The sequence below is a fragment of the Papaver somniferum genome, chromosome 5 (assembly GCF_003573695.1).
Source record: "Papaver somniferum cultivar HN1 chromosome 5, ASM357369v1, whole genome shotgun sequence".
Taxonomy (NCBI): Eukaryota; Viridiplantae; Streptophyta; class Magnoliopsida; order Ranunculales; family Papaveraceae; genus Papaver; species Papaver somniferum.
The window spans coordinates 10,139,738-10,162,136 of NC_039362.1; the positions used below are offsets into that span (position 1 = coordinate 10,139,738).

The 22,399-nt window shown below is 40.1% G+C and overlaps 3 protein-coding genes and 1 non-coding gene across 4 annotated transcripts; 2 read left to right on the forward strand and 2 right to left on the reverse strand.

Moving 5' to 3' along the window:
• The first annotated feature begins 351 nt into the window (after window positions 1-351).
• On the forward strand, window positions 352-5,643 carry LOC113280978 (HIPL1 protein-like). Its single transcript, XM_026529606.1, has 5 exons — window positions 352-2,497; window positions 3,043-3,260; window positions 3,962-4,136; window positions 4,213-4,457; window positions 5,181-5,643. The coding sequence occupies exons 1-5, from the start codon at window positions 1,955-1,957 to the stop codon at window positions 5,581-5,583; spliced, it is 1,584 nt and encodes a 527-aa protein (XP_026385391.1). The 5' UTR covers window positions 352-1,954; the 3' UTR covers window positions 5,584-5,643.
• A 2,750-nt stretch (window positions 5,644-8,393) lies between these two features.
• On the forward strand, window positions 8,394-8,466 carry TRNAA-AGC. Its single transcript has one exon. It is a non-coding gene; the product is annotated as a tRNA-Ala (tRNA).
• Window positions 8,467-15,417: 6,951 nt separating this feature from the next.
• Window positions 15,418-16,980, reverse strand: LOC113278741. The gene has a single exon (XM_026527498.1). It carries the CDS (start codon window positions 16,978-16,980, stop codon window positions 15,418-15,420), a length of 1,563 nt encoding a protein of 520 aa, XP_026383283.1.
• A 3,128-nt stretch (window positions 16,981-20,108) lies between these two features.
• Window positions 20,109-20,927, reverse strand: LOC113278742 (F-box protein At5g65850-like). The gene has a single exon (XM_026527500.1). It carries the CDS (start codon window positions 20,925-20,927, stop codon window positions 20,109-20,111), a length of 819 nt encoding a protein of 272 aa, XP_026383285.1.
• Between the last annotated feature and the right edge of the window lie 1,472 nt (window positions 20,928-22,399).

The window sequence follows — 22,399 nt, forward strand, 5'->3', positions numbered from 1 at the left end:
TGCAGACTTATCCAAAAACGTGGTCAAACCTCCGAGAGCTTCACACACTCATTAGAGATGACCCACAAGAGCAAAGACGACCATCACGAGCCAGACACACAAGGTTTAGGCTAGGACGCAACTCCTCTCATCTTCTACCTATATTTTCCAAGACATTTCTCATCTCTCACGTGGCTCATCTCAGTCATGACCTACTATCATCAGCTCAAAAGATGACTCAACCACACAATGAGTGGATAACAATTAGGATTTTGATTTGGTGGTCTAGGACACGTGTGAGAAATATCTACTTATCGTTATCTTGCCGACTTGGGATCAGAGATTTAATACAATAAATGTGTCACTAATCGACCCAGCTCAATACATCTCTCAAATAATTTTTCTGCAAACCTAGAATTACTCTGATATCTCTCTCTCTTTCACATGCTTTCCTCCCCAAAAGCAACCCTAATCGTTTTCTCCTATGACTAAAGCATCCCTTGCATGGCTATTTCTCTTGATTTAGGCGCGGAATATTCTTGCTCAACATTTCATAACTCACACTCAAAATATCAGTTCTACCAATTCATGTTTTTCTTATTTGTGTCAGGTAGTTTAATATAAATTACTCCCTCTGTCTTTTTTGTTTTTATCTATCTTAATTTCTACTTTGGTCTATCTGTTTTTATCTGTTCGTTCTGTTTATAGACATACTTTCCCCTTAAACTATCAAATATACCATTTTTTTTTACAATCGTAAAATCATTTTTAATATAAACTTAATTCAAAGTCTTAAATATTATCATCATATATAAGGAAAAAATTTATTCAATATCTTTGTATGAATCGTCATTCTTTTTTTAAATAAATTTTTTTATGATAGTTATAATATTTCTAAAAGAGCTTCTACATTTATGGAGTACATTTCGTTCTAATTGTGGCCATAATAAAAGCAGTATGTCTTTGTTTTTATTTTCTTAAAATATTTTCTAAAATTATAATAGTTTCCAATTTATATTTTTTAATATAATAACTTTAGTTTTAGTAATTACATAACATTGAATAGGGCTAGTCAAGCATTAATCATGACATTTTGTAGGATTTTCTTAATATTTTGACTTTGTCAATTAGGACTGTTAATTAAAAACGGAGAGAGTAATTGTTTGTGGTGGGAACTATTTCTTTTTGTTTGATCCTATTGTTACAAATGAGTTGTTATTAATGCAAGAAAAATAAGTTTCCAGCGTAACAAGAGATGTGATAAATAAATTTCTTGTTTACAAATGTTTAGTTTCATTTTTTTTTTCTAAATTTCTTCTTCTCTTGTCCGCCTGAGTTATATGCTTGCTTCCCCTCATTCTGTTGTCTTGCACCTTTTCAACAAAATCTCATAGGAACTTTGCTTAAACTTTAAAGAAAAAAGAAAAAGACTTGTAAAAAATCGAAAACTCACTCTTCCGCTATCACACACGGGATGAGTATTCTTCTTGGCTTAGACCTTCCGGCTCAAGTCCTAGTTCCCGATCCAACTCTTCCAAAAACCCAAAGGCACTTGCAACATGGGAACTCTATACATACAGGCATTTAAAATTTACTTCGGGTTTTATGCAATCCAAGTTAGTAACCATCAAAACATTTTTTAATACTACATATGTTCATTTTATGGCTGGGCTTTGCATGTGAAGCTCGAATTGAATATTTTGAAGTGTGCATGGATGTTTGGGATTGTGAGAGATTTAAGAAGAGTCAAAGAAGACTGGATCACTAAATTCCTAAATCGAGGTACAAAGTACAAACTACAAATTAAGCTTGGCCATTAGATTTTTAAACTATTCAAAAGGAATATTAAGAATTTTTAGTCTCTTACTTCAAAATCTTAAGGTGACCTTGTGATAGTAAATGTGATCACCTAGATACTATAGGTACTAAAGAGACTAGTTTTTCATTCCGGCCAGTAAGATGTTCAGAAATAAAAATGGGTGAAGCAACTACTTTCCTCTTGGTTTTGTCTTGCTTGCAACCGTTTCTTCTCTCATCAGCTGCTAATAATGAAACTCCTCCACGACAACCAAAAGGTATATGCCTTGAGAAAATTGCAAATGGATCCTACCTTGACATGGCTGCTCATCCTGATGGATCCAATCGTGTTTTCCTGGCCAACATACATGGTAAGATTTGGTTAGCAACAGTTCCTGAACAAGGATTTGGAGAAGAAATACTTATCGTCGATGAATCCAGTCCATTTTTAGATATAACGGATACAGTACATGTTGAGAGTGAGCTTGGTCTTCTGAGTATCGCATTCCATCCGAAATTTGCACAAAACGGGCGATTCTTTGCCTCTTATAATTGTGATAACGCTAAATGGTTTGGTTGTTATGGAAGATGTTCGTGCAATACAGATGTTAACTGTGACCCTTCAAAGTTAAGTCCTCGAAATGGAGCCAAGCCTTGCCAGTATCACTCGGTTGTTTCAGAATTTACTGCTAATGGCAGTTCATTATCAGATCCATCCTTGGTATTTTCTCTCTCATCTTTTTTATCCCTCCTTTATTTTATTATTCTTTGTCTTTTTTTATCCGTGCAGTTCTGCTTATATAGACATATCTTCTCATTAAATTATTAAATATATCCTTAGTTTTTTATATAATTATGAAATCATTTTTAGTATAAACTCAATTCAAAATCTTAAATATTATCTCCATATATAAGGAAACAAATTTATTTAATATATTCTAATTATTCCTTTTTGTTTTTACATATCTATAAAATATTTTCTTTCATCTTCTTTTAAAATTTCCAAAAAATAATAAAATTACCCGATATGTGTTTTCTTCTATATATTACACATGTTAATTTTAATTTTAGTAATAATTTAGCATTTAATGTAGGTAGTCATGACATTTCCTTCAGTCTCCTTAATGTTTTAACTTAGTCAAAGCGGACAGATAAAAAAAGACAGAGGGAGTATAACTTCTGTATATTCTAGGTATTGTTTTTGCAAACTTCGGCGAACCAAATTAATCAATTTTTTAACCGTTTAATTTAACCCAAAATTTTAAGGTAATAAGAGCTAATCCAACAGAAGTGAGAAGGATCTTCACCATGGGGCTTGCGTATACAACATTTCATGGAGGCCAAATCCTATTTGGACCTGATGGGTATTTATACTTAACGACCGGGGATAATGAAGCTAGAACTGATCCTTACAATTTTGCACAGAACAAGAAATCACTGCTGGGAAAGATTCTCAGGTTTGACATTGATAAAATACCCAGTAAGTAATTTCCAGAATACAACTATCTGCTTTTTTTTTTTTCCTTAATCTTTTCTCAGCAAGCTTCACAAGACAAACATACTAATAATGAAATAAAATGAAAATAAAATCGAGGGGGTATAGTGTTGGATGCCTCTGACATTAAAATCATGACATTATATTATAATACTCTCTCATATCAATTTAGTCGAAGGTCTATGTGATTCCACGCAGATTTAGAAAAAGGGAGAGATTGATTTTTTTTCTTCCAAATATACTCCTTTATAATAATTTTTAAAATATTTAAATTCCTAGTTAGAAATCAATCTATTATGGGACTCAAAAAACCCTTAAACCTTCGACTAAAATAAGACGAGGGACTAATTAATAACTGAGGGGGATAACACAACCATGTTGCTTGTGATGCTGAGGCATCCTCCATTTTAGCGAGATATCTGCACAAAAACTTCCTCTTACAGATATGAGAGAATCTAAATTATATTGTCTTTATGAAATTTGAGGCAGTTTTGGTGAATTAGAAAATGCTATGGATTGATAAACTTTTATTTGATTAAGCGTGCCAATAAGCATAGAGTGACTACTGTCTGTTCTAGTTGACTATGCTCATTTGTCATCGTTTCAAGTCAACGAAAGAGTCATTTTGTTGTGATTTTCATTCTAGTCTTGTGTGTAACCATTTTACTACTGTCTGCATGCATTTTCAAGGTGCAAAAGAAACAAGTTCGAGCGGTGGGGAAATTATTCTGTTCCCAATGACAACCCTTATAATGATGACAAAGAGTTGCTGCCTGAAATTTGGTCAATAGGCCTTAGCAATCCTTGGCGATGTAGTTTCGATTCTGACAGACCTTCTTACTTTCTTTGTGGAGATTGTGGGCAGGTTTGCATATAATTTTTCATTATTCTATTTTCATGTTATTAGTATGGTTTGTTACTAAGTTGATAAAATGTTATAGGATAAATATGAGGAGGTGAATCTCATCACCAAGGGTGGAAACTACGGATGGCGAGATTACAAGGGTACAACTTTCGCTGATCCTGCAAACTTTACCAAAGAAGAAAACAGAACTATTAGCACCGAAAAATATATCCCCCCTGTAATGGGATATGCGCATTCTAGTGTAAATGCGAACGAAGGATCTGCAGCTATTACAGGTGGTTACTTCTATCGGTCCAAAACTGATCCATGCATGTATGGAAGGTAAGTTTTGTACCATTTCATAAGGCTTTTCCTAAAACTAACCAAACATACCTTTATAATCATTCTACATAGCCCACAAAATTATGCATAGTTACAATATAACCCAAAATAACAAGATAAGCATTAAATATCTAATTCAACAACAACAAAAATAAAAATTTAATTATCTAATTTTTTATAATTAAATTAACGTGCAATATTTGATATAATTAATGTTTTTGAAAAATAATCGTGATTGGGAAAAAAATCATCTCAGCGGATTCTTTTATTGGTCATGTTTATGAAGTTTTAGGAAATGTTCTTAGCTAGGGAAAGAATCAAAAAATTATTAAATCTGTCTCGATTGATGTTGTTGTATAAGTTTTTGAATGGAACAATTAGAACATACACCTTCATCAATTTTAATGTAATCATGATTAACAAAAAAGAATATTATTTTAGAGAAAGTTAAGAATTAGGGTTTATTTTGTTAACGAGGAAAAGTACGAATTAAGATTTATAATTGGTCAGGGTTTATTTTGATTTTGAATAAGAGGAGAACTTAAGTTTAATTGTTAGTAAAAAACTAAAACTTGTTCGGGTCTTCAATTTAACTTAAACTTTTTGGGTTCTATTTAATAAATATGTGGGCTACATTTAAGAAAATCCTTTCATAATTTATCTATCTAAAAGATCGGATTTGTTGTTGTTTCTTAATCATTTTATTGCGAAAATCAACCTCAGGTACTTGTACGCGGATTTGTATGGGAGTGGTATGTGGATAGGCACAGAAACCCCAATAAATAGTGGGAATTTCAGTACTTCTGAAATTTCCTTTGGCTGTGCTTATGACTCTGCGCTGCAGTGTAACTTTGCCGAAGAAAGTCCATTACCTAGTGTGGGTTACTTATTCTCAATGGGTACGGATAACAAGAACGATGTTTTTTTGTTAACAAATAATGGTATTTTGAGAATTGTTCGTCCTAGTCGATGTAATCATACTTGCTCACTGGAAAATATTACAGATTCTCGGAACTCATATCTTATGCATCCATCTTGCAACAGTGGCAGAATTCCACAGACGAAGTTGTTGATTTTGTTCCCATCTTTGGGTTTGTTACTTTTTTTTATGATTGTAATCTTATAATCATTGTACTTAGGTTAACTATTGAATTAGTTGGGTATTCATCATTGATTGCATATTTTTGAACTTGAAGAAAATAATTGGAGCAATCAAGAATCGAATCCATGTGCGTACCAATGACACCTTTCTGGGAAATTGAAGAAAAAAAAAACTAAACGATTTGTATCTGTTTGGTTTGACCTTGGAAGACTAAATAAGGGAACACCTTAAAGCATCTCCAATAGCGGGCGTTTAAAATCCTACATGGAAGACATATTAAAACCCTTATTTAGGACGACTTGCACATGTTATAAATCTGTAAATGTAGGATCCCTTAACAAATAAACTATCTCCAATAGTATAAAAGTTTGACCCTTAAGAAATATTAATTATTTAATTGTTTTTAATTAATTATTAAAAATCAAAAGTATGACACGAAGGTTATTCCAAAGATTTTGATAAGACTTTCTTTAAAACCTTCATTATTAATATTTCATCCTCTTGTTTAGTAGGATCTACTGTTCGAGATGAATATATTTTGAATAGAGGTCTAAAATCCTACATATCATTAAAAAATAAATAGTCCTCCTTTTCTGAGAGATGCTCTAAGAAAGCATAAAACTAAAGTGGACTTATTTTATTTTGTGTCCCTAGATTTTATACTCGCGAGATTGATGTATATCCAGATTAATTGGCGTATACCAAATAAAACAAAATATGATCATGAGGAAGTAAAACTGAAAGCTCCAAAGCCAAATATTTTTGCAAATGGCTAAATTATTGCTAAGTGATTAACACTAATTGAAACTTATGGGTGTTGTTAGATCTAAAAAAAAAACAATGTGTTAATTTTTTGGGTTTTGAAAATTTTGTAATGAAAATGAATCACTCTAGTCAAACACTTCTCAAAATGGAATGGAACAAAATTTTGTCGGTTTAATTCTTCAAATGATCGCGTGAATTCAAATTTTCAAAATGAGATCTATGAAAAGTCGAGCATGCTCGACTGGAAAAAAGCACATTGACTAAGCACTTTCAGAATTCATTCCATGAAAAGTCGGCATGCTCCACTAAAACAAAGCATGCCCACCAAACATCGGTTTTTACATTTATAGGCATCATGGTCGAAAACGCATCACAGACGACTGTCTATTAGTCATCATCTTTTTTTAATAAAACCATGACGACCAATAAAAAAATTGGACACGAGAAATCTTGTTTTCTGGGAGTTATTAATCACCAAGGTTTAGTTTTTCAAAGTCTGGCGACTATTCATTCTACATCAGTAGTCTCCAAGGTTTAGGGATGAAGACTATGGCAACCCTGTGAATGTTATGTTCAAAAATAAAATTCTATGAGAAGTCGTCATGCTATTTGTCATAGAACCTTGACGACTGAAAATAAATATGAAAAGTCGTCATGCTCGACGAAGAGATACCATGACGACTGTATAACTGCAATTCATTAATTTCAATTTTTCCGACCAAATATATCATCCAAACAACAAAACAAAGCATTAGATAGAGTTTGAAAGAGTTAATCGACAATAAAAAGAATCTAATCGGCATTTTTTTCATTTGAAAACGATAAAATATAAAGAAAGAGAACAGAGTTGATCATTAGACTGATGAAGGACAAGAAAAGGAATAATATATGGATCTAAAATCTATAAGGTAGTCGTTTAGTAATTATTAGGGGACGGTAATTAGATAACTTTATACACATTAGACACCCCTTATCCATTGGGAGCAAAATTCGTACACCCAAACTAATCTGAGTACACCCGATTGACCAGTGATTTTACGAGAAGCTTTTTATTTTTTTATTTTAAAGGTAAAGCTCTATTTAAGTAACTCCGAGTCTCCAAACATATTTTACTTGATGACTAGCTGACTTCAAAGTCTGCAAACATAGTTTACTTGACCGATTACTTGAGTAGAGGTTCATGTCCAGTTTGTATGCATTTGAAACACCCCTTCTCAGGGCCGGTTCTGACATTGAGATGCCCAAATTAAACATCAAAAATATCTCTCCTAACTTGAACAAGTCAACATACTTTGAACGCGAGTGCAAAATGTACTTTTAACTCGGTCTTTTCAAATATGAACCCATGGTTACGGTGGTGCAGTCATACTTCACTAACTAAACTGTTAATTACTCTACAAATAATAGCTACACTAAATAAACTGTTAATTACTCTCCAAATAATAGCTACCGATGATAATAGATTTTGCTAACTTATTTATAGTCATTTGTGATAACAATAATATTACTTGACCATCACAGTATTTGTTTTGATATATAGGGAGTGTATAAGGCTGTAACATGCGAATATATTACAAAGAAATTGGAGTTTTAATATATTCAGTTAACTAAATACATGAGTGTGTTTGTACATGGTTGTATAAGCCGAAAATGCCATATGGCTACCTATGGCCAGAGTCTAAAATGAGCGCTAAGGGATCGGTGTATGTGTTGACCTAAGAAGATGATTAATCTTTGGACATTATTATCCAAATCCAACTTATGTGTGAGATAATATCTCATTAATGTCCACACACTAATATACATAGTGACGAACCCTTTTTGATGCCCCTCCTTGGATGTTGCCAAAGTTCAACTTTGGGTAATTTGCCCCAAGGCCGGGCCTGCCCATTCTCTAATTCTTTAAGTGTTGGAGAACCTAATCTCGTTCTCTTCTTTTTGTTTGGGAAAATTACACTCTACCTCTGTTATGTCTACCTCTCTCCCGTTAAAACTTTTTGATAAATGGAACTAGCTTGTAGGGGGAAAAACCCGATTAGTAAGAGCTTATTCTGTGAAAGTTCAACAAAGGGGATGTAGCTCAGATGGTAGAGCGCTCGCTTAGCATGCGAGAGGTACGGGGATCGATACCCCGCATCTCCAATTATTTTTTTAGCTGAAAGATTAGCTACAATATATTTTTAGGGTAAAATCAACCTTCTGGTGTGAATTTACACTAAGGTTGTGCAATCTACAGACCCATCAAACTAAAATAAACTCCTCATTACTTAGTGTAGCGGCATAAAGCCACACACTACATCCAACGAAGTAGAAGACGAATTAACACGAAGTAAAGGTGCACAAACAAACGTAAACACAAAGATATACGTGGTTTGGTATGATTACCTACGTCCACGGGGTGAAAGGATAAAAGTTTATTATTTCTTTTCTTTGATTACAAGTTGTTCTCTCCTTCTCAAATGGTGAAACTCTCAAAAACTCAAGTATGCTGCCTTGTTTCTCTCCCTCTCTTAACTTGCCTTTCTCTCTCTCGACCAGCCCTTGTATTAATAGGCCAAGGTCGACATAAAACAGAATTACAATGTTGGTCACATTACATCAATTTAGATGCTCCCTATCGGACCTGTACTGCTCGCCCATCTTTCTGGTATGACCGATAGAGTCTTGATTTTTGATAGTTCTTCACCCGAGGCCGAGTCTTGATCGTCTGGTTAACAAGATATCGCCCTTCTTTCTTCTCGTTCCTTTATTTGACCATCTTCCTTTGTCTGACCGAGTGCTTTCTGATCGTCCACCCGACCTGTCAGAAGATAAGGGTCAAGTCACATCCGACAATTGTTGGTCCATCACGTCCGAACCACATGATACCTCGCTCTTTGCGCCGTTCGCTATCCCGTGCTTCGCCGCTCTTTCTTCTTCGGTGTATCATATCTTAGGATCTTGCCACCTAGACCTGTAGATTATCTACGCCTACATTTATGCCCCTTCTTTCGCTCGTGTGCTTGGCACGAGGGAAAGAAAATCGGTCCACCTTCCCACGTCCTTGAGCATGCCGAGAATTCCGCCATGCAGTCTCCCACTAATTCTCCCTTTATGACTTGTAACCGCTGTTGTCGGTCGAGGCGCTTCATCCTATAAATATCTCCCTTTATGTTCTCTTTCCTTTGTTCGCCATTTTCAGAGAAACCAAGCGTTGTTCTTCCTTCTTCTTTACCTCCCTTTTTTGTCGACGCCATTAACTCCGGTGACCTTCTTATCTTCTCAGTTTTCATCTTCGTTGTTTCCGTTGGTGAGGTTTGCCACAGTCGTGGTTAGTTCTTCTTTTTACTTCTCTCTTCATCGAAGTTCATATTTCTCTGATTGCTTTCTGCCATGGCTACTTCTTCTCCATCAATGACTGAAAAAAGGTGCGTGAGTGATACCTTCTCTGAGAGCGATGTTATTTGTCTTGATTCCTTTTTTTGTCTTGAGAGTCCTTCCCATCACGATTATCGTGCTATAAATTCCCTTTTCCCTAACGATTCTCCTTCTTTTTCCTGTAGGGCTGATAAGAGAATTTTCAAGGACTTATATGATGATGAGTTTATCGAACTGTTGAAGGAAGAATTCGGTCTTCAAAACTATGAAGTGAACCTAGTCTCGGGCCAAACGGGTGTGTTGAAGAAGTCCGATGTTGATAAGTATGAGCAGTCATCCGAGACGGTCATCGTCACTCGTGGGCAATTAGAACTTGGTCTTCACTTTCCTTTATACAACCCTGCTAGCCCTTTCTACTACGAGGTGTTGTCACAGCTTTGTCCGCATCGGGCCTTGACTCAGTGGAATGGCAACACTTTCCTCCTGATGAATGAGTGGAGAGACCGAGGCGAGGGTCATGGATCTACGGCCGATTGGTTGACCTATAATCCTGAAGACGCTCCCGATTACACTTCTGCCAATTTCGTCATGAACTATCGGAGCGGAACATCTACCAATGGCGACCTTGCTGGTTTTGCTGCTAGCCCTCATCATCTGAAATATATGCCCGAGGGTGTTGAACGATTGATGCTAGATGTTGACCCCCTTGGTAAAGGTTCCAACAAGCATGCTCGCCACACCAATGACCCATACTGGGACCGAGTTCCACTACTTGTTCGAGGCCAAATTTTGCATGGTAGCTTTACTCCTCCTCAATTTCCTACGAAGCCTTATCCATTCTGGGTGATTAATGATGATAAGGTATGTTGTTTTCTTTCCATTTTCTTTGATTCCTGTTGTATCGACTTGGGGTACTGATTACTTTCTTGTCGTAGGTTAAGCCTCGGGGCGAGTCTACCAAGTCGGCTGCTATTTCCAAGAAGAGGAGTGCTGGCACAAGGGTCGAGGAAGATCAGGAGAAGGTAACAAATATATAGCTTTTATTCTAAGTACATATACTTGCTCCTGTTTTTTTCCTTCACGTGTTCTGACGCTGGACCTTGTGCAGAAATTCCCTAGGCGTGAGAATGAAGATGTTGGAAGGTCCGATACTCGTGGTGGTGAAGGTTTGGTCCCAAGGTGTAATCCTCCTCGGGGAAAGGTGGCGACAAAGGGCGTGGTATTGAAAAGTTTGGACGTTGTGATCGATATCCCCGATAAAGATGATGAGGACGATATATTCGGGGACGATCAGCTGTTTGATGAGGATGCTGGTGGCCAGAAGGAAACAGTGGTTTATGTGGAGACTGATGTTGTGACTCCTGGCGTGCAGTCTGGTACTCAGGGGCCGACCAAACATCACTCCAAAAGCTTCCCCAGAAGGTTGTTGGGTCTCCATCTGGTGTTCAGACATCCTTTACCATATCGGGCCCTATCTGGGATTCACTTGGCGCATTTCACTCTGAGGAGTTTGGCTCCTATACTGATGAACAGATGATTGTTGTCGTTCCCCTGTATCATGATATCGTGCCGGTCTTTGATAATGTGGTAAGTGATTTGTTTACTTTTCTTTTTGATGTTATCGGGCCCCACTAACTCTCCTTGGGATAAAATATGTAGGCGCTGAATCGGTCGAGGTTGGAAGCTTCTCTCCGCCGACAAGAGATTAGGAAGTTGGAGGCTGCTCTTCAGCAAGAGAAGGAACGATCCCGTGATCTGGAGATCAAACTGGCCGATGCGCAAGGTATATTGTTTATAATAGTTGTGTTGATTGAGTTCTTCGTACCAATATCCTGAGTCAAGTATTATTCTTCTAGCCGAAATATATAGTATAGATCTAGACGCTGCTTCGGAGTATAGGCTTATGAAGAGAAAGTGGGATATCGAGAAAGATCTTGTGGAGAATCTTCGACAACGAATTTCCAATAAGGATGGGAAGATAGACCGACAGGAGGCCGAGATCCAACAACTTCAAGAGGAATTGGACAGATATCGCATGTTTGAGTATGTCCCCGAAGAGACAGATAACTTACGGGCTCTCCTGGGCATCTTTCAAAGACTTGTTGGTGATAAAACGTTACTGGTCGATAATATGGAGAGTCAAAATGGTTCCCTTAGGCTTCAAAATCGAGATCTTCATGAGGATCAGCGACGAATTTTGAGGGAAAAATTTGTGGCCGAGCAGTCCAACCGAAATCTTCTTGAAAGGACTAAGGGTTTCGATAAGCTTTCCAGTGACCTAGAGTGGACCCAAGCCCATTTATCGATGCTACAGGTGTCTTATAATCGTCATAGGGCAGAGTGGAGTGATCACAAGAAATATTGCCCCTCGAATGAGTTCAATGAACAATACTATAATGAGTTAACCTTGAAGCTTTCCAAGACCGAGGACGAGTTGTCCAAGTCTGTGGAGTCGTTAGAATCTGTATTGTCAATTCTATCAGGTCTCTGGAGTGCATGTTGGGGCGACCTTAAGACCTAGCTAGTTTGTTGCTTTTACTCCGTATTCTGCCATGTTACATGCTTAACATGTTTATAATGTTTTGTTGCAGCCAAACAAAATCATTCCAAGGATCTGGAGCGAGATGTGCAAAACCTCGGTCAGGAGGTGGAGCAGTGGAAGAAGGCTGAAGGTGACGTGAAGGTTAAGCTCCACGCTGCCGAGGCGAGGTCCCAACAGCTTTCTCAGCAAATTGAGGAAGAGAGAACTTCTCATCAGAACGAGATTCCTAACGCAATCAGTGCTGGTGTGAACGAGTATATCGCGCAGAAGCGCCGCGAGGTCGCTCAGAAGAGGGGAGGGGTCGGTGCTGTTCCACCCAAGAATTGATCGTGTCTTTTGTAGTGCTGCGCCACTAATTTGCCCTTTGTCTTGGGTTGTAATTCGTTTGAACACTTGACCCATGCTTATCTTAACAACTTTTTTGAATGGGGTGTTGCGTCGCCAAGCTTGTTATTTTTCTTGACAATTTCCGCTTTCATCATTTTATTGACGTTGTTTGGTTTTATGATTGCTATGTTGTTGCCTGTGTTCCGTGTCTACATTTTATGTCACATGTATTAGTAATAATGCCTTTTCTGTCGAACACACTCAACAAGGAGGGTCATCGGGCCCGATACCATGTCCCAGCCGAGGTATCTCATCACTATCTTTTAGATTCAGTGGAAGGGTTTTATTCGTCCTAGTTCTAGGCCCGATAATCCCGAGTGGTTATCGACCAACCAACTCAGGCAAGTGGTCACGGCCACCTACGATGGGGTAACCTTTCAAATGTAAGTAGGTTACCTAGATGAGAAGAAATCGTATCTTAACAACCTTTGGTATATGGCTTCCAACCATCAGTACCCTTAGGCTACCTCGGCACTTGCACACTGCCACTGCCCCGAGTATCGAATATCCAGTCGACTGTAAGTCACCTCGGCACTTCCACACTGGATTTGCCCCGAGTACGAATGACCATTTGAGTGTAAGTCACCTCGGAACTTCCTCGCTGGCTTTGCCCCGAGTACGAATGACCATTCGAGTGTAAGTCACCTCGGCACTTCCTCACTGGCTTGCCCCGAGTACGAATGACCATTGTTCGCTCATGTCATATTTCCTACCCCTCGCGGTTTAAAGAAATTAATGACAAGTATGTTTACCTGTTTCTATCGAACCCCTCATGGGTAATAGAGTTTTAGATGTTGAGCGTTCCACGGTTTTAACTCGGGTTTGCCGTCTGGTTTGAGTAATCGATAAGCTCCCTCGTCTGATTTAGACACGATTGTGTATGGTCCTACCCACCTTGCCGCTAGTTTACCGCCCTTTTTGTCACGTTCCCAATCGGCTAGATATTTCAACACTAACTGCCCCGGTTGAAACTCTCTTGGTCGAAATCGTTTGTTGTATTCTCGTTGTAGTCTCCTTTGGTAATTCTCCATTTTTTGCAACGCCATTTCCCTTGTTTCCTCCAAGTCATCAAGCTTGGCAAATATTAGATCTGCCGATATGTTTCGCCTCCAGGCTTCAGTTCTTGTGGTGGGTATCATCGCTTCAGTTGGTAGTATCGCTTCGGTTCTGTAGGTCAGCATGAAATGTGATAGCCCAGTTGCTTCCCTTCGAGTAGTTCGATAGGCCCATAAAAAATTGTAGAGTTCTTCGCACCAATCACCATATTCTCTATCTAATTTTTTCTTCATATTGTTGGCGATAGTTTTGTTTGTGATCTCGGCCTGCCCATTACTTTGAGGATATATGGGGGTAGCCTTGCTTTTTCTGATGTTGTATGTGTTAAATAGTAGGTCGATGTTTTCTCCCTGGAGCTGTTTTCCATTATCCGAGACGATGGCCGCTGGTACTCCGAAACGACATATGATGTGCTCCCAAATGAACCTGAAGACGTCCTTGTCACGGATATGCCTCAGTGGTGCCGCCTCCACCCATTTAGTGAAGTAATCCTTGCCACTATCAAGTATTTTCTCTGCCCCGATCCCACATGTAATGGTCCCACGATATTGATCCCCCACTTGGCGAAGGGCCAAGGGCTTACCACCGAGTTTAGAGTCACTGATGGCGCATGTATCTTCTTACCAAACCGCTGGCATTCTTCGCAAGCTTGCGCCATTTGTTTTGCGTCACCATTCATGTATGGCCACAAGTATCCCATTGTTTTAGCTCTTGATGACAGACTTCGTCCTGAGTTGTGATTTCCGGCTGCTCCGTAATGTAATTCATTCAAGATTTTCTGGCCTTCCTCCTTGCTTAAGCATCTTAAGAGTGGTACCAGGTATAATTTTCTGTATAGGATTCCATCTCTCAGTTCATAAGCGGCCGATTTACTTTTGATTTTGTTGATTTCGGGTCGTACCTTTGGTACTCGCCTGTCTCCAAGTACGAATGAATCGGCTTTCTCCAATCTCTATCCGGATATCTATAGGCCGTGTTGATAGCCACGTCGACGTGTACCTCGGGCATCTCTGGTATGGATGGGGCGAGGAGTCTCATGACACGAATACCCTCCACACTTGGGTCTATGAGCTGGGATGCAATGTACGCCAATGCGTCCGAGTGTCTATTGTCTTTTCTTCATATATGGCGAAATTTGATGCTGGGTATCTGGTCGATGTAGAATTAGGCGAGATCCAAGTACTTCTGCAAAATCAGATCGTGGATGGTGTATTTGCACGTTATTTGTCGGATCACCAACTGCGAGTCACTAGTTAATCTTACATCTTGTAGGCCCATCTCAACGATTAGCCTCAGGGCGTGAACCGCTGATTCATACTCGGTGACGTTATTTGTTGCCTTAAATTCCAATCTAAACGAATGGACTATTTTTCGCCCCTTTGGCGTGGTAAAGACTATCCCAAGTCCCGATCCCTCTTTGTTCGACGCTCCATCGACGAATACTTCCCAACGTGTTGGGCTACCTGCTTCGAGTAAGCCGGACGGATCTTCTCGATCTTCCTCCATTCCGAGTATGTCCTCGACCTCATCTTTGTCGCTTAATGGAAAACCCGCCAAGAAATCTGCCACTACTTGTGCCTTCACTGCTGTCCTCATTTCGTAGAAAACGGTGAACTGTTTGATTTGCGCCCCCCACTTGGAGATCCTTCCAGATCGGACCGCATTGTCTAATACCGCCTTAATAGGTGATTTTGTGAGCACGCGGATCCGGTGGGCTTGGAAATATGTTCTTAGCTTCAGAGTGGCGAACGCTAGTCATGACCTCCCTGCAAAATAACTCTTTCCAGGTCCTCTGCGGCTTTGGCTTCTTTAGACTTGTTCTTCTCTCTCCTTTGTCGTGCTCGCCGCTCCTCATTTATTTGGTTATCGACCTGCATGAACTGTCGGGATGCCTGTGAATCTCCTACGACCTCGGCTATTCCTTTGTACGTTGGGAATCGTAGCCTTTGATGATAAGCCGATGCCACTCCTTTGATTCCCGCGATCCACGGTCTCCCGATGATAGCTTCATAGGGCGAGGAGACATCGACCACACAGAATATAGTTAACGTGTCTAGGTAACCACCTCCGTACGATACCCTCAGGGTTACTTCGTCATTTTGGATGGTTACGGTCCCATTAAAACCGTAGATACGATATGTCGATCGCACGAGTATATCATCTGAAAACTCCATCCTCTTGAACGTATCGTAGAAGATTACTTTGACTGAGCTCCCGCTGTCTACTAGTATCCTTCTTAGCCCCCATTCCTCAATCAGCAGGGTGATGACCAAGGGATCACTGTGAGCTTGGCCTTTCATCGGGACATCCTGAGCCGAGAAAAAGATGGGTTGCATCATCCAGGGTTCCATTGGCAAAGCTTTTGCTACACTGAAAATTTCCTTCCCATTATGATCCCTCTTGTGGATTCTAGACATGATCCCAGGATTCAGATTGTACGCTTGAGTGGCCAAATATGAAATCGTGTTGACAAACTGCGTGGATCTGTCGATTCTGACCTGGTGGACGGGTGCATCGGACGCTGTGGTCGTCTGGGCTGGGTGTCGGACGAATTGTCTCAGGTAACTATCTCGAATAAGGTGTTGCACGATGTCTTTTACTTCTCGACAGTTATTTGTATAGTGGCCTCGATATTGATGATAATGGAAATACTCTGGGTGATCCTTGGTCTCCTCGAACTGTATCCCTCTTGAAGCTAGGTATATGATGTCATTCCTTTTTTCGACCTCTTTGAAGATTTCTTCTAGCGGAGCATTCAAAGGGGTGTATGTTCTCCCCTCGTGCCTCGGCCTCTTTCCTTTAGCTACCCATTCCTTCTTCCGATTTCCTCGCGTAGGTGGGCTCGGTCTCTTCTCGGGACGCCTTTGAACATCGTCTGATGTCGACTCGGGCGCCGCGCTAGCCTCTTGCACTCCCCTATCCCTTGATTCTTCCTGAATTTCCTCTAGGGCGATGAAATGTTCTTGCATTTTTCTCATTTCTTTCAATGTTTGTGGATTTTCAGTGAACATGGCTATCCAGATGGGTTCCGACCTCCCTAGTGCGTTTTCGAACCCAAATATCTGCTCGACTGGTATTTCCCAAATTTCTGTACACAAATTTCTCCATCGGTCGGTCAATGATCTGAGAGGTTCTCTAAACCGTCGGGCCAAGGTGAATAGCCTGTTGACCCTGGGCCGATGTCTGTTGTTGTGCATGTACGTTTCAAGGAAGGCTTCGACTAGAGTCTCATAGCTGTCAACTGTTCCTGGTGAGAGGTTGTAGAACCATTTCCTTGCCTCGCCTTTCAGGATTGCTGGGAAGAACTTACACATTACCACCTCATGGTTTTTCCATTGGATTAGGGACATAGTGTACATCTTCAAATGCTCAACTGTGTCTCTTGTACCGTCGAACCTGGATGGGAAGGTGGGAAGCGTGCACTTAGGTGGGAAGGCCCATAGTTCTAGCTCTTGGATGAAAGGGGTCCTCTCGGCCTCGCTTATGACCTCGGATAGCTTATCTTGTTAGCCGCTTCCTGACAGCTTCCTTATCTTTTCTTCTAACTCTCTTAGCTTGGCTTCGGTCGCATTGTCGTCCTTTGTGTTTCTCTGTTGATTATTCCTCTCGCGCCTCTCGTCGTCTGTTGATGAATCCTAGGGCGGACCGTACCCTCTGATAAGTAGTGTCGGGGGTGGTCCTGATCGGCAGGAATTGCTCGGTCCTACCGCTGGTGGTACTTTCCCAATTCGTCCTTGGTGACCTGATGTCCCTCGGCTGGAAGACCCTCTCGACCTCGACCTTAAGTTGCGTTGCTGATAGTTCTCGAACTCTAGAGCTAGGTTCCTCTGTTGAAGATCCCTTAAAGCCGCCTCTTGCCTTCTTTGGCTTTTTATAATTGCGAGTAATGTTGGATCTGTACTCTCATGGATAGAGTGACCATTTGGATGGCCTAAATGAGCAGGGGGTGGGGCCGTCATCATGGGTGGTGTAGGTGGTACAGTCGGGGGTATCTGAGTCGATGCCGCTGGATCGACCCCGATAGTTGTTTCTCGTCTAATTGTACTCGTCTAAGTCGTTCTTGCTCTCGCCCTAGGGCTTCTTAATACTCAGCTTGTCGTCTGGTGTTTCGTCTCTGGGCATGCAAGATTAGCGCTTCTTCATCATCTTCTGTGTCTGATGAGGTAAGTCCATCTATTTGATCATTCCTCCTCGGAGGCGGGACGATTTTCTCCAGAGGCGATGGGTCATCGTCTCGTCCCAGATAGATCTCCTCGTCCACAGTTGGCATACCCCTTGCAGCAGCTCGTGATTCCTCATGTGGTGGATGTCCGTCACTTCCTCGCCTCGACCCATTTACTCCTTCTTGCATGCTATTTCCGGTGATCGTGCGGTTCCTCAGAGTTCTCCCCATCCCTGACGTGCTAGCCATCGGACACAGTATGCTGTGAGTCCGAGAGTCGTCCCTTCCTACGTCAGCGAAAACAGACAACACCTTACTTTGACCTGTTTTTGAAAAGTTTCTATAGTACGTACGGTTTTAAAGGGAAAAGGGTGACTGACACCAAAACTGAGTTTAAAAAGTACGATTCCCTCTATTCTAGCACGCTGACCTCGCCAGTCTGCCATGTTTTGACTCTAAGTGTTTCTTTTAGACGGGTATCATGCTACGTCGCTTTCAAGGTTGCACGACTTCGCCTTCAGTACCACGACTCTGCATTAACTACAATTTTTCTTACATTCCCTAGACTCCAAATCATTAACTCCTATTTCTTTGTGAGTAAAAGGTCCAAATTCGTAATTTTATGAGGTCAGCACGCCATGGAAAAAACTGGACCAAGACTTATGTACTCCCTTGGAACTACAGACAGATGTCTTCCCTTAATTCTTTGGGTTCTTTCACCGGCGACCGATAATCTCGCCGTGCTGTTGTTTTGGCGTTTTCCCAAGCCAACATGGAACCTCAAGCAACTTCAACCACACATCAAAGATGTTACTTAGGAGTTTTAGGGGTATTCCGTTGTTGAACTCGTAAGGAAAAAACTAAGATTAAAATACGAAGATGAGTGCGAAAACTACTATGAAAACGAAAATTAAGACACGAGAACAGACTCGCCTACAAGCAAGGCTAGTCGATCTGTTATCAGGATCCTTCCCTGTCCTCAACCAAGCGCTAATAGCGTTTTTTGGGAGCTCTTGAAGGATTTCCTATCAACTTGACTGTTCGGAATCGACCCGACTGAAAATATTCGCTAACGACACGACTTCAACAATGAAAACTCAACTATATCAACAAACTTCGACTAAACAAACATAAACAGACTTCACCAAACAGAGTTCATCTCATAGCATCAACTAACACGCAAAGTGTTTTTAGGATCTTTTGGATCGTCTCTGTTGGCACATGCAGTCAAGGTATCCGGAGAACTTAGACGTTCCCCTTAGTCGGCGCCAGAATGTAGTGGCATAAAACCACACACTACATCCAACGAAGTAGAAGATGAATTAACACAAAGTAAAGGTGCACAAACAAACATAGACACAATGATATACGTGGTTTGGTATGATTACCTACGTCCACGGGGTGGAAGGATGAAAGTTTATTATTTCTTTTCTTTGATTACAAGTTGTTCTCTCCTTCTCAAATGGTGAAACTCTCAAAAACTCAAGTATGATGCCTTGTTTCTCTCCCTCTCTTAACTTGCCTTTCTCTCTCTCGACCAGCCCTTGTATTTATAGGCCAAGGTCGACATACAACAGAATTAAAATGTTGGTCACATTACATCAATTTAGTTGTTCCCTATCGGACCTGCACTGCTCGCCCATCTTTCTGGTATGACCGATAGAGTCTTGGTTTTTGATAGTTCTTCATCCGAGGCCGAGTCTTGATCGTCTGGTTAGCATGATGTCGCCCTTCTTTCTTCTCGTTCCTTTGTTTGATCATCTTCCTTTGTCTGACCGAGTGCTTTCTGATCGTCCACCCGACCTGTCAGAAGATAAGGGTCACGCCACATCCGACAACTGTTGGGCCATCACGTCCGACCCATGTGATACCTCGCTCTTTGCGCCGTCCAGTTCTATCATGTGCTTCGCCGCTCTTTCTTCTTCGGTGTATCATAGCTTAGGATCTTGCCACCTAGCCTGGTGGATTATCTACGCCTACACTTAGCAACAAGAGTTCTGTGATCAATGTCAGGTGGTTGCTTCTTTTGCGAGCAGATGGACCGCAATAATAATTCTGTCAATTCTGTGATGAATTTGTCATGAGTTCATACTGACAGACTATAAACCCTATTGCAACAAAAGAAACGATAAAGCACCTAAGCTGAAAAAAAACATTTTCATAGTTTGTCAGATCACAGAATGAACAACCTACTAAGCTGAGTTGCACAAAAATATATTTATTTAGGGAAGAAGACTTTCGCTGAAGAGATCCTGCTGAAAGTTGACTGCCACGCTTTTCTTAGGCTTCTGATAAGGACAACAAACTTTCGCTGAACGAAATACATAGTCTAGAATCGAAATATAAAGGAATTGACAAGGGAATACCACTAATCTTAATCTCCTCGAAAAACTTTTTCTTCAAATCATATGAATAAACTGACACGGCCTTTGAGCGCCCATCAGAATTCATTAAATGAGTTTCCAGGATGATTTGATCTGCTCCAGTAGTAGTATGAAAATACATATCCCGCTCTTCTACCCAATGAACAGGTAAGGTGATGGTATGCTTAGTCCATTTCTTGTCAGTGGAGTTCATGGTTGTAGCTTTATAAGTACTCTCTTTGTCGCTGTCTTCATATACCCATAGGTCAGCCGTGTCGGCAGTATTTCTACGTAATATAGCAACACATCCGTTCACTTCTAATAAATGGCAACGGTCGAGGAAAGGATCTGGGTCAGAAGGCTTACTACCAGATCTGAACTTGGAAATTTGAATCGTTCTAAATTTCTCATTTCCAACATCAAATGCCACCATAAATACATCATCATCGTTATCACACTCAACTATACCAGGAAACCAATAAACAGATCCGTTCACATATACGGAACATACAATGCGACAGAAATGATGAGGCGGGGCAGCTTCGATCTTTCTCCATGAATTGTGGCCTAAAGTCAAGATCTCACAAACTAGGCCATCAAGGATAGTCCCATCATCCTGTTTCCGTGACATATTCCACATGCACATGACTTTGTGTTTCTTAGTGGCAGGATCATATCCAAAACAATAGGTAGAACCACCGATATAGCAACAAGTACGACTTTTTCTAGCCTCCATTAGGACTGTGGATTCAATCCATGGTGTTATTTCCCTAGTGCTGATATTATAAATGCAAGCAGCATTATCGTAGCCGCAGATGAAACATATCAAACCATTAACAGCTCCAATAATTTCAGTACATTGAGCCAACCTCAAGTTCCTTATGGTGGGAATATTTGACGCCACAATGCCGCTTCCTTCAGACGGTAAGCCAGCAGTGGTCTTGAAATACACCTGATGATCTTGGTAATTGATACCACTAATCTTGGTCGGAATGATGATGAAAAAACGTAGAAGTTTTTTTGATCTAGTAAAATGTAAATCGACAAAGTAGGGATCTTTGATTAATAAACGCCAAGGTTTAGACACGCACTTGAACCGCATAAGTGACTTTGCAGGGACTCTGCTTAGTATGTCACATACTACCATATCTTCATCGAACATAATAGCATTAGTAGTACCAGTAGTAGTGTTTGGAACAATTTCTTTCTCATCATTATCAGCAGCATTACTTTTTTTCCTGTTCTGCAACATCTTTTTTCCCATCTTTCCGCCAATCCCTTTGTCTCTCTGCAATATCACAATCGATCATTTAACAGCCTCCAGATAATCTATTGAATTTGGTAATTTTCTGAATCATAAAACCATAGCATCCCCAAGATTCAAGAATACACACAAACAACATACTAGAAAACAACACAAAAACAATCGATTGCAAAGTGGTGGTGGTGGTGAGATCAACAAAGTTTTCTTTCCTTGTCTACAATTCCAAAACACAAAGTTCAGTGTTAAAAATGGTTACCCGAGAGAAATATTCAGTCTTGTAACAGGAAGTGGTTTCAAGGGGTCGATAGTAACAAGGTTTAAGCAACTGCATTTGACAAGTGTCCATCAATCTCTAGCTAGGCCTTTTTATTTGTTATTTTCCCGTTTTCAGTCATGAATTTCTTCTTTTTATATTAAGGATTTTGTTGGAAACATGCAAAAAAGAATTCTGGGTTCAGAAAAAAATTAAAAGCAGAAATGAAGCCAAGTGCAGTAGCACAAAATACCTTTAATCGTATCAGCAAACGCAACGCAACAACACCGTGCAAGTGAATTGAAGCAACAGCAAAGGGAACTAGAAATAGGCGACAAGAACTTGGAACGTTTGGGTTTTATTTCTCTGTCTGTCTTGTCTTATAGAGAGTATTTGTGTGTCTCATTGGGTTCCGTGATCAATCAGCCAATTGCATAAACAACCTATACTCAGAGCGGTTTCATAAGAAAAAAATTCCTATTTATGGAATAATGTGGAGTTACTTCATTTTCAGTTACCCTTTGGCCACCGAAATCTTCATTCTAAAAAATATTCCAGTGGAGCATATCGTTTTATTTTTAGAATAAATCTAACCAAATGGTTAGATTATATTGCGAATATCATTTTCTGTCCAGCTTTGTCGGTTCTTATATGCTTATTTTTGGATGTTTTGTGCTAGAATTCATGTATT